The following is a 26,254-nucleotide window of genomic DNA, read 5'->3' as shown; positions in this document are numbered from 1 at the left end:
ACTTCAGACTTACCAAGTGCCATTCGGGGGCTTTTCGATGGGAGATGTCACTCATCTCTCACCCATAAAACCCCTAACCTTCTCATACCTCCTAGTCCTCATCTGGTTAAGACCATCTCTCCTGGCCTAGTTATTTAAATTGGAAGCAGACATGTAACTTTGCCTCCCCCGTCAATGCTCACCCCTACATCAAGTCAATCATCAAATGTTTATGTGCTCCTTTCTCTCAAATCAGCCCCCTCCCATGCCTCTCCATTGTCAATGCCTTAGTCCCAATCTTAACCATATGTCATCTGGACCATTTCAGTAGCTTCTACTATATCTCACCTCTTCCATGTTCTTCTTACAGCCCAGCCAAAAAAAAGAATCATGCCTATATCTTGTTTTTAAAATCCTCTTGTGGCTCTCCATCATCTACAATGTGAAGGTAAGATCTTGCGTGGCACTCAAGACTCTTGGTTATCCAGTCCTACAGCCAGTCTCTTACCACCATAACCACCTGTACATGTTACTGTCCATCAGGACCAAACCACCCTCAGTCATGGAAAAGTGCTCTATTCTCTCAGGCATGCTTCTGTACTTGAGTGCCTTCACCCATGGGGTGCCCACTGGACTTTTATCCATCTAGTTGAAGCATCTTCTCTAAAGCCTCTTTGAGCCCTCTCTTGTGTTTTCCTTACATCTTGTGCATGCCTGGGATATAGGACTTATTTCACTGTATACACAACAAGTGGTCCTCTCTCTTTTGTGTGCTTCTCAGAGGAGGGCTAGTGCCTGTACTCACCTTTGTTATCTTCCAGTGCTTGAAGCAGAATAAGCCTTTAGGAAATGTTTTATGAGCTAATAAATGAAAAAAAGTAAGCAAGTACATTAATCTACAGAGATAGCTGTTTCCCCTGTATGCAGAAATTTATTGCATGGACCATGACGGAGGGCACATCTTTGACTATATAGGCCCCTCTGTAAAGACTGAAGAAGTGTCGGTGGCCTAATGTAGACAGAGAACTCGGGCAGAAAGTCAACATAATGTACGTAGACCATTTCTTTCTCAGGATCTAACTCTAAAAGAGGGCGAAAATTCAGAGGATGACTCTTGACAAATTGACAATTAAGATATTCCTTCAACTACCTTTAAAAATACTCCTTATTTTAAGTAAACTTTTCTCCATTTCTTTGTGAATAAATTTGCTAACAAGTGCAAATAAACTGAATTACTGGCTAAGTGGAAAGCCACATCCATTAGTGACTAGATGTAAGTGAGGAAGGGTCAGCTTTTAGGGATGAGAATTTAAAAGTGGGATTTCTAGTCATACCCCAATTGCAGGCCAGCTGGCTCTGCTTAGGCTTGGCCAGACTCTACTGGCAGGAAGAGCTAACATTTTCTTTAGATATTAATTGTTTTGATCTTATAATGTCTCTTGGATATTACCTAAGAGGCCACTTTAGCCTGAAAAATGTTTTAGGGAAGATATTTTTTCACATCTGACTTCCTTGTGCCTAGCACAAGGCCTGACGCCTGGGAGGTCTCAGTAAGTATTTATAGGATGAATGAGTGTTGATACTAATCACATTAGAACATCTCATCAAGAGTAGCTACATCCTGGTAAGCCTGAATTAGCAAAAACCCTCAAGTTTGATCACTTTTTTGCTAGCTGTTATTATTCAGGACCATCCGTTTTAATGCTAGTGTATCTCTTCCACAATAGCAGTTTGGGTTTTGATGTCACTGCTGTTTCTGTCTGGGACTTGACAGGAGCTAGGGGTGCTGTTGAAATGCATTGCCGGTTTGGAATTAGACAGTGTCTTCATCCTTGAGGAAGGGCTTGTCTTTCTGTTTGCTCTTGTAAGGAAATGGGCATGGCATTAACCCAGGAGTTTCTCCAGCCCTACTGGGAATGGAAGGATGAACGCATATTGGAGTCTATCCTTGTTTGACACTGAACCAAGACAAGGCCTATCTATCTGACTTTAGAAGAAGAATTTAAATAAGCTCAAAGGACGTCTTTATAACTGTGGGTTGATGTTTGGGATGATATGGTTTGAGTTCAAGGTAACAGCAGAGCAGTAAATGATATGGTCATCTTAAATTGCTTTTCATTTTCTGTTTCTAGTGTGAAATAGAATCCATATATTAATCAATATTACAGTAATTGGACCTGAAACTGGCTTCTTCTTTTTTGTCCTATATGATATTACAGTAGAGTTATATCATATACATGTTTAACCAAGTGAATTTAATCAGGAGCATAATCTGAGGGGCAAAAGGGGGGAGTGAAAATTACAATTTAAATAGTGCTTGTAATCCTGCTTAACGTACAACTCAAGTGTGCGTCCCCAGGTGAACACAACATGAGGGCCATGGATCTGTTTTTTTCTTGAGCCATTCCTGACTCTCATGTGCCTCTTGTCATTTGAACAACTTGCTGCACCCAGTGTGATTTAAGAGTTTAAGAACCTGTATTTGGAGATAACATGGCCCGTGACTATAAGCCCAGGACTTCTTACACCGTTGCACTGAAACTCAGTGAAAACCTGGATTGTCAGAACTCTGAGGGTGGGTGTGGGATCCTACAAGGTGGCATCTTCCAAAAGGACTTTTGAAGGTAATCTTGACCATATGTGGTTTTCATCTTAAGAGGTGGCTTAGGCCCGAACCTGTTTGGAAGATCCAGCTCTAATTTTGAGGACAAAGCTGGGCTTAATTTTAAAGGCATACAAATTCATTAGACCCATGAATCAGTATTTTGCAGGTAGTGTCTTTTTAGAAAGCTGAAGTAGGCTGAACTTGTGCCCATCCTAATGAAACTATTCCTGTAGAGCAATGATTCTCAACCAGGAGTGATTTTTTTGCTCCCAGGGGACATTTGGTAGCATCTGAAGACATTTTTCGTTGTCACAACTGGGGAGGAAGTGGTATTGGCCTCCAGTGCGTGGAAGCGAGGAATGCTGCTAAATACCTCATAATGCACAGGATAATAGGATACAGTGCCACCCACAACAAAGACTTATCTGACCCCAAATATCCAAAGTACTGAGTCTGAGAAATCCTGCTCTAGAGTGAATCTGAGTGAACAGCTTTGCAAGAATTGGCCCAACACCAAAAGCAAAATCTAAAGAATTTTCAAAGTTGTGAGCTTCATCTCATGGGACCTTTTTCACATTTATATGATTAAACCACAAGTTTAAAGTCGATGGTGTTAGTTATTAGCTCTGAACGGGGGAGGTCCCTGGAATCTACACAGTTTGGAGCAACTATTATAGAACTGGCTGGCCCAGCCCTCAGTTTCATAAGACCTGCCAGAAAGCCAAGTCCTGGCAAAGTCATCGAGACACCATCACAGACTGAAATCAATTGAAGCCACCCAAAGACTTATTAAGTTCAGATCTTTCTACCAGCAATTTATCTCTTCAAAGAAAAATTGCATGACAGGAGATTCCAGTTGGACACTCCGGACTCAGCTGTCAGGGACATTGATGAAAGCAGAGCTGGAACATTTGTGCCCACTTTTTGTTTTGTGTTGTTTTGTTCTTTCAGGAATGATTATATACTTGTCCTTTGCGGCTTAAGTCACCCACCGCACAGTGTAACATCATGATTAACAGCCCAGGCTTTTCTATTAGGCCAGTCCAAGTTCAAATCCCAGCTCTGCTCGTCAGCAAGGTTCTGTTGGAAGTAGATGGCGCATGCTCAGAGGGCGCCCGCAGGCAGGCAGTGAAGGGACGGTTTGCAGAGGGTCGCGGGACCATCAGAGGGCAGGGAAGCACCCAGAGACTAGCAGCAGTGGGAAACTGCCAACACTGTTTCTGCCTCCAGGCCTGGAAAAACTTAGTGAACAGCTAGGACTTGGTAAGAGCTGTAGCCTTGGGAGGGAGCCCTGGGGACAGAAAAGCTGGCCTGACACCTTCTGCCAAAGTGGCCCCCCATAAATACGCCAGCCTCTCCTTCCTCCTAGCTTTGCAGGTACCTCCCGGGGCCGACCCGTCTGAAAGTGAGAGGGAACGCAAACTCTGCAGAGACCAGCCTCCCAGGGCACAAAGCAGCACAAAGAATGGGTCTAGAAGAGCAGGCCTAGAGTATTCAGTATGCTGTGTAGCCCTGGACAAGTTACTTAACCTCTCTGAACATCATTCCTCATTTCTCACATGGGAACATTAATCTTCATATTGTTGGCATGAGAATAAAATAGGGTGACGTGTCCATAGTTCCTAGGACGGCACCAGTGTGTTGAAGGCACTCTATAGACGGTAGCATTTATTCTTACTTCACTTAAGGCCAAATGGGGCCGGATGTCTAGTAAGATTTTGTGGTTCAGATGAGAAGTTGGTGCTGGGCTTTTAAAGGGACAAAGAACTAGCTAGTCTGAGTCAATGTCTGCCCCGGCTGACTTGGAACAGGAGATGAGCTGAAATCCTCAAGGCCTGCTCTTTCCTCTTCTCACCCCAGTGTTGTGATCTGCATGAGGGACGTCCCAGTCATCAGACGGGGCACGCTTTTTTATTCTCTCAACAAACACACTTAGGTTTTCCCTCTTTCACTGTGGTTCTCACGTTGATGGGCTCCTACCCTGGCTCCCCAGCCTCTCTCTCCTGTAATGTCTATTTCCTTTGGTTAAAGAATTCCCTTTAGTGGCCATGTTCAGGTTATGGGTCCTTCCCCACAGGCTGGCAGCAACCAGGTTCCTTGTTACTTCCTTCTGAATATACCGTGGACCTCTTCCTTCCTGTTATATCTTCCACATTCCATGAGTTATCCCTTACCATATCCTTTTATACAGTTTAATTTTGTTTTGTTGGGTTTTTTTTTCTCCTCCCTTATACTCCCCCACCTCCAACCTTAAAATTTAGTTTAAAGTTCTCTGAATCAGGTCAGTGCAGGTTCTGGCCAAATACATTTTTCTGGCCTTTGCTAAGTATGTTCTCTCAATGCCAAGATCCCATCAGTCTGCTCTCTCAGGCTGTGGTCCAGCAAGACAGATCCCAGTTTTGGACGCCTTCTATGTTGCCAGGCATTTCTTGCCATGTCCTCATTTCACTTCCAAGCTTGCACCCACCATGGGGAGAAGGGCTGTTGGGCACCTGGGCCTGGGCCTTCAGTGTTCCCTCCCAGCCTCAGCTTTCTGAGGGCGGTAAGAGACCCCCTCCCCACAGAGGGGTCTGAGGGTTTAGTAGAGAGTTGGTGCGCAGGGCTCAGGAACAGCACCCCAAAGGGGGCCACAGGCCTGCAGCACCCCTGCTCTCCTCGAATGCAAACACACTGCTTCCTCCAGGGGATCCTGGGATGGAAAACTTCTTCCCACTGTCCAGAATCTCTGTCACTTGCCCGTGTGTTCTTCCACTGATGCCATTTATTCATTTTCTTCTTCTCTTGAGCCCCCCTGACTGGCCCCCCTCTTCCTCCTCAGTCTCTTTGCGGGGTTTGCTTCCCGAATGTTCACCCAACACTGACTAAGAGCCTCCTCTGAAGCTACGGGCCCACCTCAGCTGTCCCAGCCAAAAGTGTGGTTTGCCTGTGATTTGGGTGTAGTCAGGGGTCCTCTCAGACAAAGTGAAATGTGGCCTGTCTCTCCGTGAAGCAGCCATCACTGCCCTCCGTGTAAAGCCCCAGGTCCTTAACTCACCTTATGAGGCCCGTTGCCCCAGCCACTGCCGCCGGACAGCTTTCATTCCTCCTGCCCACCCTGTGCTCCCGGCTGCATGTGCTCTTTCCTTCTGCCCAGAACATTTGTGTCCAGTTTTCCCTCTTAAACTCCTTTTCATCCTTGGAGACTCTGCTTAAATGTCCTTTTGGCACAGAGACTCATGACCTGTCCTAGGCTTTGCAAAAACCCTTGCCAGACCTTCTCAGGGCAACATGAATTTGCTCTTAGAATATCCATCATGTTTATAAATGTTTTTTATTGTGTCTGGTGGGAGCTGAGGGGCTGGGATTTCCCTGTGTCCGTTGGTGTTAGGGTTTGCCCACCTTTGCCGTGCTGAGGCCACGGGTGACATGTCGGATCTCTTAGCATACCTGTAACCTCCATAGCAACAAGAGCTGGGTCTGTCTTGTGTGTCCATGTGCCTCTCACCACTGGTACTGTTGTTGGGTATCAGTGAGAAGTTGTGAGCAATTTTCATCCCTTGGTATTGACAAATATCTTAGCTCCCTTGAGGACTTTTCCTGCAGACTTTCACGGTCCCTCCTATTTCCAGGGGACTCGGCAAGGGTAGATGATACTTTTTCAAACCAGGCCTGCTGAGAGGGCAGCTGGTGTGGCTTAGGGCAATGACTCAGAAGGAATGGTTGTGAGTATGTGGAGGGGACTGCTGGTGACCGAGGTCCTGATGAAAGAGAATAGGAAGGCGGGCAGAAATGTTCGTGAATTCAGTGTGTAGTCTCACAGTGTTTCCTAAGTGTCCATGAGAACTTTGTGAGAAGATGCTGGCCCCAAGACCACACTGGGGGCCCTTGGACGTGAGAGGAAGGCAGAGTCTTGGTCCCCAGAGAACTTGTGCCTTGTCATTCCTGTGTTTGATTAATACAGCTCGAGGAGGGCTCAGCTGTGGGTCCTTTCCAGGGACTCCCTGCTACTTGGTACCCAGGGCCCTCACTTGGGTGCCTGGCTGCATACCACCGTGACCCCCATTGATAGGATTTTATGTCCCGTGTCACTAGCCAAGTGGTGAGCCCTCTGAAAGCAGGGGTGTGTGTTGTGCCCTTGACACATGTGTTGCCTGGTGTATTGAGTGCAGAGGGTGTCAGGAATGAGCAGCCACACGTGTTTGCTCTCTCTCATCTCCATTCTCCATCTTTGGTGGCTTGGCTTGACTTGAATGTGTGTGAATTTTATTTAATTTGTTCATCATTAGAACAGCTTCACGCACCGCAGATTTGCAGTGAGGCCTTGTGGACACTGAGCCTGCATTCTGGTCAAGAGGTAGTTTTGGAGATGATTTCCTCTGCAGCAGTGATGAAAGAGAGAAACTACCCCAGCGGCTCTAGAGCACATTTAAATGTCTGACTCCAGGAAGTAAGGCTGGAACGTAGGGGGATGAAATTACACTATTTATTCCCAAGAATGTGTGGCTTTCTAGAGCTTGCATGTCCATTGCCTCACTTGTTCCTGCAGCTGCTGGCTGATCAGGGGCCAGAGTCACTGCTGAAGTGGAAGGAAACATGCATGTAGGCTGGAGTCAAAACAGCCATCAAATCGTGGATCCTTCCTGCTTTGTCTGCCAGTCTCCTGGGGATGATGGGTAGACTCAGGCTGATGGCAAACAACTGCACCCGTCTCCCCATCAGTGATAAAGCCCCACAGAGGCACCCTTGCCAGTTTTGCCATATGCTCACCAATTAAAACTTAAATGCACGCCACATGCTAGGCTGTTGGAAACACATTCTCGTTTTGATGTGGCTATTCTGAAGTAAATGTGTGCAAGAACATATGCTTTCTGTCAACCAAACGATGACACTGCTGTTGCTAAGACTATGCTTTTGCCGTGCTAGTAAAATGATGGGGTTCTGTTTCTCTTTGCTAAATGCTCTATTATCAAATGAAAAAGAAATACCATAAAAAGTTCTTCAGCACCAAAGGGAATTTTTCTCAAAGGTTTTTTCACTCTTTCCCTGTACCCAGCCTGGTTTTTGCTTTTAAGGAAGAATGCCTGGGACTCCCCTGGTGGCGCAGTGGTTAAGAATCTGCCTGCCAATGCAGGGGACACGGGTTTGAGCCCTGGTCCGGGAAGATCCCACATGCCGCGGAGCAACTAAGCCCATGTGCCACGACTACTGAGCCCGTGTGCCACAACTACTGAAGGCCACACGCCTAGAGCCTGAGCTCCACAACAAGAGAAGCCACCGCATTGAGAAGCCCGCGCACCACAACGAAGAGTAGCCCCTGCTCACCGCAACTAGAGGAAGCCCATGTGCAGCAACGAAGACCCAACGCAGCCTAAATATATAAATGAAGGAAGGAAAGAAGGAAGGAAGGATGAATGCCTGACACACCCATCTTGAGCACACGGGTTCACAGTCGTGTGCCCTTCGATTTCCTCCTGCTACTGCCAGCCAGTGCATCTCAGCCTGGAAACTTTGCTCTCTTATCACCAGTTCCAAAACCATCCCTCTTGGGGACACCCAGCAAGGACACCCAGCAGACAGCAGAGGGCCTTTGCCACCCCATCCTCATTTCCCCCATTCTCCCCAGGAAGCAGGTGCATGTACTAGGCTGGAGTCCCCAGCAGAAGACGTACAATGTGTCATCAAGCCCGGGTGGGCAGAAGTCCCTCTGTCCTCTACACCCAGTTCCTACCTGAAGGGCACTGGTGCAGTTCCCACGGAGGAGGATTTCTTCCGTGTGGAGGTTGGAAGTTACCCAGGATATAAGGAGAGGCTGGCATTTCATTCTCTACACTGCCTCCCTCTCTCCCCCCACAATTCCATACTCATTCTCTGAGGAAGGCAGCCTGAGAGCAGGTGAGGGGTGGGGGTTCTGGACCCAGTGAGTCCTGGCAGAATGACTTCTTGCTGGGACGCTGAGGGCAGGTGGGCCCCCTGCCCAGTGAGGCCTGAGCTTTGCTCTCCCATAGTAATGCCACTGCCTGGCCTGCTGGGAGACCTGCTTTGGGCACCCCATTGCCAGCCATCCCTGCTCAGCTGAGCTGGCAGGATATCTCCACAAAGAGAGAGCCCTCTGATCCGCCTGTTCTTATAGGGTCAGGGCAGGCCCCTTACATGCACCAATCCTCCCTGAATCTCTATTGCTTCGAGCAGTATGTACGTAGGGCTGGAGCACATGCTCTTGGTGGCACTGCCAGGATTCCAGCAATGTGGCTCTGCCAAGCCATGAAGGTCAGACCCTCAGGAGTGACTCATCCTCCTCTGGCCTTCACAGATGACATTTTTTTTTTAAATTCCCAATCATTTTGCTACCCATTCACAGCTCACACCTGAGAGGGTTACTCAGCAAAAACATGGATACGGCAGACTGTGCCATTTCCCTGCTTCCTAGGGGACACCCACGGAGACTGAGCAGCAAATCTCCAGCCTCGACAGGTTTACAAAGAGTTCTGTGCCCGTGAGTGCTTCTTCTAAGTAACTTTCAAGTGTATGGAATAACTTCACATTATGAGCAAACGTAATTCAAGCAAAGGGTGATGGACCTCACCGGTTTAGCCACTGATAGAACATCAGGCTGCTCTTTGCTTATCAGCTTGATTCACCATGGACTTCTCTCCTCTTTCCCTGAAGAGGCAAAAGGATCATGTATTAGTTTGCTATTGCTGTGTAACAAGTTACCACAAACATAGCTGTTCAAAACGGCACCCATTTATATTATCTCACAGTTTCCATAGGTCAGAAGCCCAGCATGGCTAACTGGGTTCTCAGCCGGGGGTATCACAAGGCCACAGTCAAGGTTGTGGCTGGCTGGGCTCTTATCGGGAGGCCCTGGCAAGAGTCCACCTCCAGGTTCATTCGGGTCGTTGGCAGAATTCAGCTTCTTGTGCTTGCAGGACCGAGGTCCCTGCTCCTCGCTGGCTGTCGGCCAGGAGTCATTCTCAGCTTCTAGAGGCCACCACATTCCTCATCACATGGCCCCTTCCATCTTTAAAACCAGCACTGATGTGTCAAATACTTTTTTTAAAAATAAATTTATTTATTTTAGTTATTTTGGGCCGCGTTGGGTGTTCGTTGCTGTGCGCGGGCTTTCTCTAGTTGCGGCAGGTTGGGGGCTACTCTTTGTTGCAATGAGCGTGCTTCTCATTGCGGTGGCTTCTCTTGTTGCGGAGCGCGGGCTCTAGGTACACGGGCTTTAGTATTTGTGGCGCACGGGCTCCGTAGTTGTGGCTCGTGGGCTCTAGAGCACAGGCTCAGTAGTTGTGGCGCACGGGCTTAGTTGCTCCGCGGCATGTGGCATCTTCCCAGACCAGGGATCGAACCCGTGTCCCCTGCATTGGCAGGCAGATTCTTAACCACTACGCCACCAGGGAAGTACTTCATCAAATATTTCTTGTGCTTCTAATCTCTGACATTCTTTTCTGATGCTAACCAGAAAACACTCTGTTTTTAAAAGGCTTACCAGGTTAGATCAGGCCTACCTGGATAATCTCCGTATCTTAAGGTCAAGAGACTTGAGACGTGAACACCAGCTTCACGGCCCCTTCCCTGCAGTGCCTCAGTCTGTGTTTGACTGAATAACCAGGGGGCGGGAATCTCAGGGGCCAGTTTAGAATTCTGCCTGCCTCAGACAGCACGGAGAAATCAGCCTCATGTTCAATCTCACCCTCACTCGACGCTTCCAAGAAATTCCTGTCCTGCTCATAATCTCCACTGTTATCTCCCACAGCGAGCACCGGGGATCCTGAGCCTGAACCAGAGGCAGAAGCGGAGGCAGAGGCAGAGGCGGGACCGGTGGCCGATGAGCCCAGCCGGGAACTAGCCCCTGCCCACGCGGGAGCAGAGAGCGAGGTGGAGCGGGCCCTGGAGCCAGAGACTGAAGAGCGAGCCTCCCTGAGCGAGAAGGAGCAGCAGAATGAGGCAGTGAATGAGCGGGACAACTGCTCGGCCTCCAGCGTCTCGTCCTCCAGCAGCACGTTGGAGAGGGAGGACAAGGAGGACAAGCTCTCTCGGGACAGGGGGACCGGTAAGGAGGCCCCCTTTCCCCGTGAACACATCCCAGGGAGCCCCGGGGCAGGGGACCTGGTTTGCTGGCCTCTGAGCTGACCGGCTGGCCCAGCTCGCTCCCCAGACTGTCCCCCAGTGTCTGGAGGGGGGTGTGGCCCCACTCAGCCAGCCAGCAGCTTCCTGCCCTGCAGAAGGGCCCCGACCCTCTGCCACAAGGCTGCACCGTCACTTCTACAGCTGGGAAAAGGGCCTGATAATGAGGGCAACAAGGGACTTTTCCTGAGGAACAAACCCCAGAAGAGAAATTCCTCATTTCCTTCTAACTGTTTAATTGTGAGTAGTAAGTGTGGCTTTTTTCTGATTTAAATTTAGAGACATGTCATGTTGTTGTCTACTCCCTTGAAAGCGTGTTTGCAAGGAAGTGTGTTAAGCCACTATGACTGAACATTGCAGACCAGAGCAGATTTGGTGAAATGAATCATATGAGTACTTTGAAAACCTGCCAGTTCACAGCATGCAGAGATCAATTTGATGTGCTCAGCTGGAATGTATGTCATTTAGGTAATTTTCCACAATATGCTCAGGACCACTCTTTTCTTCGATACTAAGTACGTGCTTTTTCTTATGGAATCATACCTTTTTGGTGTTATCCCCAATATTCATTCAGTTTCTCCTGTTTAATGGTGACTTTACGTTTAGGGATCAAATGGAATGTTAGTCCTCACTAGGGACTTGGGGAGGGTGCCACACAGGGTTCTAGAAATTGTAAACGATTCAAATAATCATTTGAATTATGATTCATATGTGACACCATGGAGTTGGTTTTCCTACCCATGACCTGTACACTATCAGGGTGGCAGGAAGCCACCTCTTTCAACTGACTCTCCTCACCAGTGAAGGCATGTCTTATGGGCCAGGCTTCATTAAGGCTACACAGTGACACAGACTCAAGGAACTTACATCTTAGGCCCAAACGGCAGCTGCAAGGGCCTGCCAATCAGTGGCACGACCCAGGCATGATACGTTAGTTCACAGATTAAGAATACATTGTCCCTGAAGCCTGGATGAGTGAACAAAGATTGAATGAATGAATGAAGCCATAATGTCTCCTAGGAGACCTGTCAATCAATGGCTTAGTCTAAATAGTTAATATTTGAGTTTTCACAGTTATATTATTTGATTTTATTCTGTATATCACTGGTCACCATTATATAGTGAAAAAGGAGGACTTAAAATACTTTATGTCTTAGGAATTATCGCATTGAAAATCTTGTGTCTGGTTGAAGATGTGTGTGCTAAAAGGATTACGTATATTGATACTAAATTTCTTTCAAAGTGAGATTACAGTTACACTCTCAAATTCTACTTGTCGTTACTCACATTTAATGTAATTCTGGTCACAGTACAGGGTGTCGGGTAAGTCTGCTTGATCATTTGGCCTTGAATCATGTTTTATTCTATCATGAGTAGCTTGAAGTATTATTCGTCATAACTAGGTTTAGCAGGCCTAGAACATATAAACAAGTTGGATTAGTAAAAATAAGCCAGGGAAGAGAGCTTTCGTGGATCAGATTGCCCAATATCCTTCCAAATAAGGACAACTTTCCAAAAATGGAGACTCTGCTCCCAGTGAAGAACCATTGACTTTCTCCCAAAAGCTGGTGGTGTCCAGGAATTGGAGCTTTGCAGTGACTTTTCTGCCTCAGTCTGGTGCTGTTAAGAGATGTGGCCATGTTTATTTGTTGTAGCTTACTGGGTCCTAAAAATCCCGCTGCTCATGGGCACATCAGCTGCTGTGGAGACAGAGAAGCTCTCTCACCATAGCTTTTGCTTTTCAGAATTTTCTCAATTAAGTCACAAAGGCAATCAAAGTGATTCCCAGTCTTATTTCTCACAGTTGTACTTATTACTTGAGAATGAATTTGTAGGGCTTGAAAGAGACCCAACTTATTGCAGATGTGTGTTTTTATTTTTCTTTGTTTTCATGTGTTCCACTCCCTGGCATTAGAGTAAGAGGCTTTACTGTAGCATTCATCACACTTTGTTGTAGTTACTTGTATAACTGTCCTTTGTCTCTATTTGAATGTAAGCTTTGTGAGGATGGGGTTGTCTATCTTATTCTTTGTGAGTTCTTACTTCCTGGCTGGGTGCCCAGAACATAGTAGGGGCTCATAAAACCACTGATGAATAAATGAATGAATCTGGCTAAGATGGAGACGCCCCCATTGCTCCCACGTCCTCCGTTTTACAACTAAAATACCAACACCCTGGATGTAACAGAACAACCAATCATAGGAGGACTCTGAAAGTTGGAAAGAACGAAGCAGACTGCCTAGGAGGCTTTAGACTTGAACGACATGGCAGTGAAGCTTCAAGGAAAGCCGATTTCCTTAGCCAAAGGATCGGGAAAGGTGTTGCCTAACAGAACAGAAAATCTTTTCTGCTGTTAATAAGTGCTCTATCCTAAATAAGGTCTAATGGAAAATTTGCCACTGTCCCACCTCTCCCCCTAACCCAGTGGTTTCAGTGAGACTGAAGAGGAAGTGGCTTTCTATACAGCACCCCCATGGAAATAGGAGTGACAATTCTGCCGTTCCCTCCCCTCCTCAACTCTGTGGTGTCAGTGGGACTCAGAAGGGAGCCAGTCTTCTATCCCCTGCCCAGTAGAAGCAGGTGGTGCTCCAGTTCCCCTGCTGGGGTAGTGTTGGCCTAATGGGGAGCTCAGTCTGTTCCCTGAAGGGGAGAAGCAAGTGGGTCCCAATTCCTCCAACAGGGTAGTGTCTGTGGGGTCCTGTGGGGATCTGAGCCTTCACCCCCACCCAGAAGGAGCTAGACTTAATGAGGAGTGGAGAGGGGACTAATAGCATTCTCTGTCCCCACCACCACCATCTTTGTCCCTGATGCTGATGGGAGCACAGCAGAGAGCTGAGCTTCCATCCCCATCCGGTATAAACAAGGTAGAATGATGTGGTTGGAGGTGGTACTAGTCTGCACTCTTTTCTCCCCAAGCCAGAATCAGTGGGGACTGGTGGGAAGCTGAGCCTTCACCTCACTTGGAGGCAATGAGCCAACGTGAGTTAGTGCTTCACATCCACTGGGAAGATGCTGGTGGGGTCAAGGGGGCGCTGAACCTCCAACCTACCCATCTGCAGTGAGGGAGTGTGAGTCAGCCCTCTTCCTGGGTGGTGACAGTGGGACCCAGCAGGGAGCTGAACATCTACCTGCACCAAGCCCTGTATGCTACACCCCAAAAGGGTGACTACCTGCAAAAAGAGAAGATTAAATATTATCCAGAGTCTATCAGATGGTACCGAAAATACCCAGGATACAATCGAAAATCACTCATCATATCAAGAAGTAGGGCAGTCACATCTTGATTGGGAAAAGACCATCCACAGGTGCCAACACTGAGATGAATCAGGTGCTGGAAGTATCTGTCAAAAATTTTAAAGCAGTCATCATAATAATGCTTCAGTGGACAGTTACAAACACTCAGGGCTCAGGAAATACATGAAAAAAAATCTTAGCAAAGAAATAGGAGTTATTAAAAAAGAACCCAAGGGAAATTATAGAACTGGAAAATACAGTAACTGAAATAAAATATTTGACATGCTTTATTGTTGATTGGAGACAACAAAGAAAATAATCAGTGTACTTGAAAACAGATCAGTAGAAATTACCGAATCTGAATAACAGAGAAAAAAATAGACTAAAAAAAATGAACAGAGTCTCAGGGACCCATGGGATTATGTCAATAAAACTAACATTCATTTCATCCGAGTCTGAGAATAAGAGGAGAGAGAGTGCAATGTGGAAAGATATTTGAGGAAATAATGGCTGAAAATTTCCCAAGTTTGGCAAAAGGTATAAATCTACAGATTTAAGAAGCTGAGCAAATCCTAACAAGGATAAATCCGAAGAAATCTGCACCAAGACAAACGGCAAACTTCTGAAAATTAAAAACCAAAAAAATAGTTTTTGGAAAGAAAGAAATAACATGGTACCTATAGAGGAACAGCAATTCAAAGGATAGCAGGTTTCTCATCTGAAACATGGAGGCCAGCAGGAAGGGGCACAGCATCTATCAAGTGCTAAAAGACTAGAACTATCAACCATGAATTACATATACAGTAAAAGTAGCCTTTAACAATGCAGGGAAAGTAAAGACATTCTCAGTTAAAGAAAAACTAGGAGAATTTGACACTAGCAGACCTACCCTTGAAGAATGGCTAAAGGAAGTTCTCCGAACAGACAGGAAATGATGACAGAAGAAGGCTTGGGACTCCAGAAAGAAAAGAACAACAGAATGGGTAAAAATAGGGGTAAATTAAAAAATACTCTCTTTTTACTTGTGAGCTTCTTAAATCATATTTGATAGTGGAAGCAAAAATTACATTTGATATATGGTGTTCAGTATATGTAGAGGAAGTACTTAAGACAATTGTATTTTTAAAAGTGGGAGGGTAATGGGATCAAAATGGAAGTAAGGTTTATACACTTCAAAGTAGTAAATACCAATAGACTAAATAAGTTAGTGTATATATTGTAATACCTAGAGCAACCACTAAGAAAATTACACGAAGCCATGTACTCAGAAACACTCTAAATGAATCATGTTGAAATTCTAAAAGATGTTCAAGTAATCCACCCAAGACCAAGAAAGGGGAAACAGACACTGAAACAAAGAGATCAAGCACAACAAATAAAACAGCAGACTTAAGCCCTAACATATCAATTAAAAGACAGAGATTTGCTGAGTGTATAAAAACACAACCCAACTACATGCTATCTTATACAACACTCATTTCAAACGTAATGACATGGGCAGATGGAAAGTTAAAAGTTGGGAAAAGATATCATGCCAACATTAATCAAAGAAAAGCTGGAGTGGCTATATTAATATCAGATAAAGTAGACTTCAGAGCAGAGGAAATTACTAGGGACAAAGAAGCACCCTACATAATGATTTTAAAAAGACCTAAATGAATGAAGAATGTAAACGAGAAAACCAGCATTCAGAATGTTACCTGATTATGCTCTTTCCCCTGTTGCCAAAATACGTAACTGCCAACATTTCCCAATAAATGGAGAGAGTGAGGCAGTCTGTTCAGAGAGACTCAGCCACTTTATCTGCCACAGCCTCCTGGCATCGAAGCAGTCTCCCTATTTACAGGACTGTCTGACCAGCTGTAGAAGTTTTTCCGTCGTGTCCTCAAATGCCACCTCTTCTCTCTTTGATGGTGGTTATCGCCTAAGTGTATTTTGTTTGTGAAACCAACCTACAAGAGGGCTTAAGAGCTCCTTGTTCTGGTGTTGGTGGTGAGCTTAGGCCACTGTCGAGGAGAACATAGAGGACAAAGCTACACAGGAAAAAATGGAGCACCAGGGGGCCTCTGTGCTTCCCCAGTAAATACCTCCTCAAGACGAAGGCCCAGCTATGTGGGAGAGACCAGTGTCCCCCCCCCCAGCCGGTTTGATCTGGCTCTTCTTTGGTAGAAAGAAGACTCCTGATGCTCATGTCCACGGCCTAGGTCTTCTGCCCCCTCCGCAAACAAGTATCCACACAGGCCCTAGATATCTGATGGAACTCACATCCTGAAATGCCCACTGCACAGCCCTGCTGGCCCTTAGGAAGCAAATTCAGAGGGATAGCATTGGTGACCATTCATTCATTCATTCATCCTAGGTGCTGGGGATACAACAGGGAACAAAACAAACCCAGATCCCTGCTGTTGTAGAGTTTACATTTCAAGGAGGAGCACAGCTTAACAAGTAATGATAACCATTCCCGTGATGGGGCAGAGGCAACAGTAAAATCAAAAAGGGAAACGTGTGGAAGATTAGACAGTAAGAAGTGCTTGGGCAGAAAATAAAGCAGGAAAGGATGAAACTGGGGGGGGAGAGGGAGGTTTGCACAATTTTAAATAAGGTGATCGGGGAAGATTTCACTGGGAAGATACTATTTGAGCAAAGACCTAAAGGAAGTTGAGAAGCAAATTGTGTGATTACCTGGGTTCGTCCCAGGAGGGGCAAAGATCCTGAGGCTGGATCACCTCACGCCTGGTGAGTTCTAGGAATGTCAAGGAGCTGCTGTAGCTGAAGAGGTTCATGTGTGTATATCTGGGGTGGTGGCAGTGGTAGAGGTGGTGGTAGGAGAGGAAAGAAAATTAAGGTGGGATCACACATGGCTTGGGAACATTGACAGGTCATTGACTTTTTGTCTCAGTGAAATGTGGCACTATTAGAAGACTTTAAGCAGAGAGATACGATCGGACATTGTAACACATCACGTGGCTGTGGTGTTGAGAACTGACTGCAGAGGGACAAGAGTGGAAGCTGAGACCAGCTAGGGGCTCCCCTGCAATACCGTCGGCAAGAAACCATGCTGGATCGGACCGGGGTCATGGCAGGAGTGGTGATGAGAAAAGTGGCTGGATTCCGGATGTAACATGAAGATTTAGCTAACAGGATGCCCTGCTGTGTGGGGTGAAAGAACAGGATAAAAGTCAAGGATGACTCTGAGGCTTTTGGAATTGGCAGCAAGATGGGTGAAGTAGCCGTGTCTGAGGTAGGAAATGACTGCAGGAGAAGCAGTTTCAGTGAGTGGATGGGAGTGAGGGCAGAAGGTGGTATTTCAAGCCCTGAGACTGAATGAGATGGTGACTAAGAAGGTGAGAGTAGATGCAGAGAAGAGGTCCAGGGACACTTAAAGACAAGGAGGAACCAACCCAGGAGACTGAGAAGGAGCAGCCAAAAAGAAGGAGGCAAAGCAAGTGAGTGCAATGTCTGGGAGGCCAAGTGAAGGACATAAGTCAAGGATGAGGGAGCGACAGCTGCGCCTAGTGCAACAGCAAGGTCATCGGTCACCCGGAAAGGAGCATCTTTGAAAGGGAGCAAAAACTTCACTAGACTGGCTTCAAGAGAGAAAGAAAGAAATTGGAGATAGCAAAACAACTCTTATAAGCAGCTTTCCTTTAAAAGAAAGGAGAAAATTTGGATTATAGGTGGAGGCATAAGTGGAATCAAGTGAGGTTTTCTGTTTTTGTGTCATGGGTAAAATTATACCATGTTTATATGCCAGCAGGAAGGCCTAGTAGGGGGAGCATGGGAGATGCAGGATGGAGAATTGCTGGAGTGGCTTCTGAATGCACGAGTGGAGCGGTTGACCCCCGCTAAGAGGACGGTTTGTCAGTGTCACAGGACAGAGGCCATGGTCAGGGTTCAGGTGCAGGTGGGTGGGTGGAGGCAGAATGGAGGCCCTGGAAGATCTCTGACTTTGTCTGTTAAGTTTTTGAAACAGGAAACAAGGCCATGCTTGCAGAGGATGTGATGGGTGGGGGATGCTAGAGGAGAGTGGAGGTGTGTGAAAAGTCATCTAGGAGAGGTCATGGATGGGACCGCCAGGCAGCATCACCTGAAGACTGGTGGCCATGAACTTAAAGTGTGACCAACGGCATGGTCTGTGCATTTCTCCAGACACGTTGGCTGCCCTGATGCAGAGGTGGAGTGGGGGAGAAAGGGGGATAACTCTACAGCCTTTCCAACATCTGCCATGGGTGAGGGAGCATTTCCTTGCCTCCCTGTGTGTAGTTAGGGCAGAAGCCCCTTAGTTATCCTGGGTGGGTCCTGACCAGCTGTCATGGGTGGGCAGCAAAGGTGCGGAAAATTTTTCCCATGAGCCTAGGCCAGAGCCACAAGCAGTGTCATACCTACAAGAGTCTTGGGTTCTAGAGTGGGTCATTGGCTCTTTGATGTAGCATCTCTTGCTGATCAAGAGCATCTTGTCAGGCATGACCACCTTCCTCTCCAACTGCTTTATTTCTGTGCCTTCCTGAATCCCTCTGTGTGCTATGTCCACATGTTGCCTAGTTGCTTTTCTCATAGTATTGAGGCCCATGCCACGTTCTCATTTTTTGTTTTCCTGTGAAATTTTCAGGTTTGTGGTCTGCGGGTGTTCAGGATGCCGGTGTAAATGAGCAGTGTGGCGACATCCTTACCAGCAAACGGTTCATGCTGGACATGCTGTATGCCCATAACAGAAAGCCCACGGATGATGAGAAGGGGGAGGGCGAGACCACGAGGACCGCGCAGGGGGCGGAGGCCGTAGCCAGCCTGGCCAGCCGGATATCCACCTTGCAGGCCAACTCTCTGGCCCAGGATGAGAGCGTCAGGAGGGTGGACGTTGGCTGTCTGGACAATCGGGGCAGCGTGAAAGCCTTTGCTGAGAAATTCAACAGCGGGGACCTAGGGAGAGGGTCCGTCTCCCCTGATGCCGAGCCCAATGACAAGGTCACGGAGAAGGTGTCGGCACAGCCCAAGACGGAATCTGACTACATCTGGGACCAGCTCATGGCCAATCCGCGGGAGCTCAGAATCCAAGACATGGATTTCACTGACCTGGGGGAGGAGGACGACATTGACGTCCTGGACGTGGACCTGGGTCACAGGGAGTCCCCGGGGCTGCCTCCCCCACCCCCGCCCACCTTTCTCGGTTTGCCGCCCCCTCCCCCTCCGCCCCTGCTGGACGGCGTGCCTCCCCCTCCAGTCCCCGGTAATTTATTGGCCCCTCCTCCAGTATTCAGTGCTCCTCCTCAGGGCTTAGGGTGGCCCCAGGTACCCAGGGGTCAGCCAGCATTCACCAAGAAAAAGAAGACCATCCGTCTGTTCTGGAATGAAGTGCGGCCTTTTGAGTGGCCGTGTAAGAACAACGGCCGCTGCAGAGAATTCCTGTGGTCGAAACTGGAACCTATTAAGGTGGACACTTCCAAGCTGGAGCACCTGTTTGAGTCTAAATCGAAGGAACTGGCTGTCTCCAAGGTACCGCTAGCATCCAGCATGCCTCTTGATTTGCAGTTACTTTCAGCTGTTGGGTAGAACGGAGAGATTTGTTGTATATAAAATGCCCTTCATGTTGCTCTTGCTATTTGCTAAAAAAGGCAGTTGGTATAAAAATCTAACCTTTAATACAGTACTCTCAGTGCCACATGCTAGGTGTGAGCTAAATGCGTAAGGGACACTTCATTGCTAACATGGACAGCAGCTTACTAACACCAACAGGCGAAATAGCTTTCAAAGAACCCAGTAACCTTGAGGAAGAAACAAAAGGGTTACCCAGGGGATGTTAGTATGGCCCGACAGTAGATGTTGACATTCTCTAGAGGAAAGCAGGCTTGCTAATTAATCAAACATACCGACTTCCTCCCGGGGATGTGTTTATTCACACTTCACCTTTGTTGTTTATGGTTGATAGTAGTAGTTTGAACCTCAGCTGTAACCACACAGTGCTTTCACAAAGGCAGTAATCCTTGTGGCATTTCTTCAGATAATCCCCTGGCTGAGTCAGCATGCTGCAACTATCTAGATATTTCCAAATAACCATATAGTTAGCATCCTGTAAACATTACACGTGTATCTAGATTTCTTATTTTTCATAGATGTTTGAGAACCCTGTAGGCATTGCTGCTGTGTTATTTTTAACAGAGATATTCTATCGACTTTTATAAATGGAAAGCTCTGTACATGAAGTTACTGGACATCAAAGGTAAAGTCATGGCTAATGAACACTGAGGAAGAGGCTGCATGATGCTGTCACAGATTTTATTTCTTATAATTCACTGCATTAATAGGGTCTCCTTTACATATCTTAAAGAACTGCTTTTTTTAAAAAAACTCTTGTGATTCTGGGTATATTACAGTTTTAAAACAGGTTTAAGACTATCTTCTCAGGAACTAAGGGTAAGAGAAAATGCTTTGTAAAGTATAGTTTAAACGTGTAAGAACTCATTATCGTGAATTAATTCCAGCTCCATGGGTTGCTTCACTTAGCATCGTATTAGCATCGTATTGGGTGAGTATAAAGGTGCCTGAGTTGGGCTCCCTGACCTGCCAATCGGGCACTGAGTTTGAATCAAAAAGTATGTGCAGCATCCTCAGGACAGGAGTATCCTTCAGACGAGGACCCGAGTGATGGAGTTAGTGCCTGTCACCACTGTGTGACGCTGAAAGGCTAGGGCGGGAGCTGTAAGCGGTCAACTTCCTGTTAAAACCTGTGCCTGGGGGTCTGGATCTACCTGCTGCTCTTCCTGAGTTGGCTTTTACCCTTGCAATGATTTCTGCCCAGTCCCAGCAAGGATGTGAATCTAAACCATTTCCAGCCCTACCCCACCCCACCCCCAAGTCAAGATTAAAGTTTTCTCCTGTTTACAAATCAAATTGCTAGGATCCAATACAGAAAATCGTGCCATCACTCCTCTCCTCCAACTGGAAGTAGACCCCCTCTTGTCCTCTCTAGAAAATGACACTAAGAGAAGTGATGTTGGGCACCTGCTCTTGGTGTCTCTGTGTCCTGACTTCCCAGGACTGGTCACGTGTGGTGATGAGCCACCCTCATGCCCCCTTCAATTCTTACTGTCAGACCTGGCATCTGGGAGAAAACTGGCCTGGCGGGGTTGAAACAGCAGACGTGGTGGCCGGGAGTTACCTAGGATGTGCCCTCACTCCCTTCACGCTCCAACACGCTGATCTGGTTGGCCCGTCTCCATCGTCCCGCGTGGCTGCCTGCACCCTCTGGGCTTTCCCTGGTTGCTCCTCAGCCTCGGAGGTTGCTGACGGGGAGGCTGGCTCTTGACTCAGGGTGGGAAGAATAAAAGAGTAACAGATTGGCAGTGAAGGCACTTCTGACTTCGTTTTTACAAAGGAAATGGCAAAGTTAAAAGCTTCCTTGAGAATACAGAAAATGGGTTCACCTCCCCCGCCTCCTTCTCTTGACCCCACTGTGGTCGGTGATAAGAGCCTGGTTGGTGCCCTCTCAGTAGCCCAAAGTTCCAGTCTTGCTTGAAGTAGGTGGCAACCTCTTAAAATCCTTTATTTCCCAGCTTAAGGACAAACGTTCGCCTAGTTTTTATAAAGTGAGAGCATAAGAGGAAAAGTAATATATTGAAAAATTTACCAAACTGATTCCAGAATGTTCTACAATGAGACCCAGGAGACCATCTTGGGAGGCTAGGAAATGTGAGTAGGGGGTAATTGATAAATGTTACAAAAGGTGAGAATGCAAACTGGAGCATTGAACCTGTTATGTGTATGTTACCCATACAGGTACAACCAATTTTACTTCTGTTTCTAATCCTTGACTGTGATTTTCATAAAACTCAGCTGTAAACAGCCACTTCCGAATTCTGGCTCATGAGAAGTTTTTCATTAAACGCGATAGAGTGCATCAAAACTAAAATAGACTTCACAAGGCAGCACAGAGCAAAGGGAATCAGTTGTAGTTTCCATCAGAAAACTTACACCAGACTAGAGTTACAGGGCATGGTTATGACAAACCGAGTTACCTCTAAAGATCCATGTGCCAGATCCAAGGCTGGGTGACCACTTAATGGAAATGATAAGGACGGAAAGATGTGCTTCTTGGTTTCCTTTCCAAATAGTTTCTGGAACTGGATCTACTTTTATCTCACAGCAGGAGATATATATATATATATATATATATATATATATATATATATATGTATAGAGGTATAATATATATATAGCTTTTCGTTTGAATTTTATTTATTTTTTTATATAGCAGATTCTTATTAGTTATCCCTTTTATACACATTAGTGTATATATGGCAATCCCAACTCCCAATTCATCCCACAACCACCACCACCACCCCCTTTACACCCTTGTTGTCCGTACATTTGTTCTCTACATCTGTGTCTCAATTTCTGCCCTGCAAACCAGTTCATTTGTACTATTTTTCTAGGTTCCACATATATGCATTAATATAAGATACTTGTTTTTCTCTTTCTGACTGACTTCACTCTGTATGACAGTCTCTAGATCCATCCACGTCTCTACAAATGACCTGATTTTGTTCCTTTTTATGGCTGAGTAATATTCCATTGTATATATGTACCACATCTTCTTTATCTATTCGTCTCTCAATGGGCATTTAGGTTGCTTCCATGACCTGGCTATTTTAAATAGTGCTGCAATGAACATTAAGGTGCATGTGTCTTTTTGAATTATGGTTTTCTCTGGGTATATGCCCAGTAGTGGGATTGCTGGGTCATATGGTAATTCTATTTTTAGTTTTTTAAGGAACATCCATACTGTTCTCCTTAGTGGCTGTATCAATTTACATTCCCACCAACAGTGCAAGAGGGTTCCCTTTTCTCCACACGCTCTCCAGCATTTGTTTGTAGATTTTCTGATGATGCCCATTCTAACTGGTGTGAGGTGATACCTCATTGTAGTTTTGATTTGCATTTCTCTAATAGTTAGTGACGTTGAGCAGCTTTTCATGTACTTCTTGGCCATCTGTATGTCTTCCTTGGAGAAATGTCTATGTTAGGTCTTCCGCCCACTTTTTGATTGGGTTGGTTTTTTAATATTGAGCTGCATGAGCTGGTTATATATTTTGGAGATTAATCCTTTGCCTGTTGATTTGTTTGCAAATATTTTCTCCCCTTCTGAAGGTGGTCTTTTTGTCTTGTTTGTAGTTTCCTTTGCTTTGCAAAAGCTTTGAAGTTTCATTAGGTCCCATTTGTTTATTTTTGTTTCTATTTCCATTACTCTAGGAAGTGGATCAAAAAAGATCTTGCTATGATTTATGTCAAACAGTGTTCTGCCTATGTTTTGCTCTAAGAGTTTTATAGTGTCCAGTCTTACATTTAGGTCTTTAATCCATTTTGAGTTTATTTTTGTGTATGGTGTTAGGAAGTGTTCTAATTTCATTCTTTTACATGTAGCTGTCCAGTTTTCCCAGCACCACTTATTGAAGAGACTGCCTTTTCTCCATTGTATATCCTTGCCTCCTTTGTCATAGATTAGTTGAGCATAGGTGTGTGGGTTTATCTCTGGGCTTTCTATCCTGTTCCATTGATCTACCTTTCTGTTTTTGTGCCAGTACCATACTATCTTGATTACTGTAGCTTTGTAGTATAGTCTGAAGTCAGGGAGTCTGATTCCTCCAGCTCCGTTTTTTCCCTCAGGACTTCTTTGGCTACTTGGGGTCTTTTGTGTCTCCATACAAATTTTAAGATGTTTTGTTCTAGTTCTGTAAAAAATGCCATTGGTAATTTGATAGGGATTGCATTGACTCTGTAGATTGCTTTGGGTAGTATAATCATTTTCACAATATTGATTCTTCCAATCCAAGAACATGGTATATCTCTTCATCTGTTTGTATCATCTTTAATTTCATTCATCAGTGTCTTATGGTTTTCTGCATACAGGTCTTTTGTCTCCTGAGGTAGGTTTATTCCTAGGTATTTTATTCTTTTTCTTGCAGTGGTAAATGGGAGTGTTTCCTTAATTTCTCTTTCAGATTTTTCGTCATTAGTGTATAGGAATGCAAGAGATTTCTGTGCATTAATTTTGTATCCTGCAACTTTCCCAAATTCATTGATTAGCTCTAGTAGTTTTCTGGTGGCATCTTAAGGATTCTCTATGTATAGTATCATGTCATCTGCAAACAGTGACAGTTTTACTTCTTCTCTTCCAATTTGTATTCCTTTTATTTCTTTTTCTTCTCTGATTACCATAGCTAGGACTTCCGAAACTATGTCGAATAATAGTGGCAAGAGTCGACATCCTTGTTTTGTTCCTGATCTTAGAGGAAATGCTTTCAGTTTTTCAGCATTGAGAATGATCTTTGCTGTGGGTTTGTTGTGTATGCCCTTTATTATGTTGCGGTAGTTTCCCTCTGTGCCCACTTTCTGGACAGTTTTTATCATAAATGGGTGTTGAATTTTGTCAAAAGCTTTTTCTGAATCTATTGAGATGATCACATGGTTTTTATTCTTCAATTTATTAATATGGTGTATCACATTGATTGATTTGCGTATACTGAAGAATCCTTGCATCCCTGGGATAAATCCCACTTGATCATGGTGTATGATCCATTTAATGTGTTGTTGGATTCTGTTTGCTAGTATTTTGTTGAGGATTTTTGCATCTATATTCATGAGTGATATTGGTCTGTAATTTTCTTTTTTTGTAGTATCTTTGGTTTTGGTATCAGGGTGATGGTGGCCTCATCGAATGAGTTTTGGAGCGTTCCTTCCTCCGCAATATTTTGGAAGAGTTTGAGAAGGATGGGTGTTAACTCTTCTCTAAATGTTTCTTAGATTTCATCTGTGAAGCCATCTGGTCCTGGGCTTTTGTTTGTTGGAAGATTTTTAATCACAGTTTCAATTTCATTACTTGTGATTGGTCTGTTCATATTTTCTATTTCTTCCTGGTTTAGACTTGGAAGGTTATACCCTTCTAAGAATTTGTCCATTTCTTCCAGATTGTCCATTTTATTTGCATAGAGTTGCTTGTGGTAGTCTCTTAGGATGCTTTGTATTTCTGTGGTGTCTGTTGTACCTTCTGCTCTTTCATTTCTAATTTTATTGATTTGAATCCTCTCCCTCTTTTTCTTGATGAGTCTGGCTAATGGCTTATCAATTTTATCTTCTCAAAGCACCAGCTTTTAGTTTTATTGATCTTTGCTATTGTTTTCTTTGTTTCTATTTCATTTGTTTCTTCTCTGATCTTTATCATTTCTTTCCTTCTACTAACTTTAGATTTTGTTTCTTCTTTTTTCTCTAGTTCCATTAGGCATAAGGTTAGATTGTTTATTTGAGATTTTTCTTCTTTCTCGAGGTAGGCTTGTATAGCTATAAACTTCCCTCTTAGAACTGCTTTTGTTGCATCCCATAGGTATTGGGTCATCGTGTTTTCATTGTCATTTGTCTCTAGGTATTTTTTGATTTTCTCTTTGATTTCTTCAGAGATCTCTCTTATTTAGTAACGTATTGTTTAGCCTCCATGTGTTTGTGTTTTTTATGTTTTTTTCCCTGTAATTCATTTCTAATCTTATAGCGTTGTGGACAGAAAAGATGCTTGATATAATTTTAATTTTCTTAAATTTACTGAGGCTTGATTTGTGACCCAAGATGTGAACTCTCCTGGAGAGTGTTCCGTGTGTACTTGAAAAGAAAGTGTAATCTGCTGTTTTCGGATGGAATGTCCTATAAATATCAATTAAATACCTCTGGTCTATTGTGTCATTTAAAGCTTGTGTTTCCTTATGAATTTTCTGTTTGGATGATCTGTCCATTGGTGTAAGTGAGGCCTGACAGTCCCCCACTATTATTGTGTTGCTGTCAATTTCCTCTTTTATAGCTGTTAGAAGTTGCCTTATGTATTGAGGTGCTCCTATGTTGGGTGCATATATATTTTTCATCGTTAAATATTCTTCTTGGATTGATCCCTTGATCATTATGTAGTGTCCTTCCTTGTCTCTGGTAACATGCTTTATTTTAAAGTCTATTTTATCTGCTATGAGCATTGCTACTCCAGCTTTCTTTTGATTTCCATTTGCATGGAATATCTTTTTCCATCCCCTTTTTCCATCAGTCTGTATGTGTCCCTAGGTCTGAATTGGGTCTCTTGTGGACAGCACACATACGGGTCTTGTTTTTGTATCCATTCAGCGAGCCTGTGTCTTTTGGTTAGAGCATTTAATCCATTCACGTTTAAGGTAATTACCAATATGTATGTTCCTATTATAATTTTCTCAATTGTTATGCGTTTGTTTTTGCAGGTCCTTTTCTTCTCTTGTGTTTCCCACTTAGAGAAGTTCCTTTAGCATTTGTTGTAGAGCTGGTTTG

General features: G+C 45.0%; 1 protein-coding gene across 4 annotated transcripts in view; it reads left to right on the top strand.

The window, feature by feature from the left end:
- Positions 1–26,254, top strand: part of FHOD3 (formin homology 2 domain containing 3) — a 497,516-nt gene that overhangs the window by 405,416 nt on the left and 65,846 nt on the right. For all 4 annotated transcript variants that reach the window (XM_029219969.1, XM_029219976.1, XM_029219995.1 and 1 more), the window contains 2 exons: positions 10,326–10,622; positions 18,540–19,420. In XM_029219969.1, coding sequence (XP_029075802.1) covers positions 10,326–10,622; positions 18,540–19,420 — 1,178 coding nt within the window. The remainder of the gene's footprint in view (positions 1–10,325; positions 10,623–18,539; positions 19,421–26,254) is intronic.

This window comes from Monodon monoceros, unplaced genomic scaffold (genome assembly GCF_005190385.1).
Source record: "Monodon monoceros isolate NGI ecotype Baffin Bay Population unplaced genomic scaffold, NGI_Narwhal_1 Super_Scaffold_1, whole genome shotgun sequence".
Taxonomy (NCBI): Eukaryota; Metazoa; Chordata; class Mammalia; order Artiodactyla; family Monodontidae; genus Monodon; species Monodon monoceros.
This window is presented reverse-complemented; position numbering and strand designations above follow the sequence as displayed.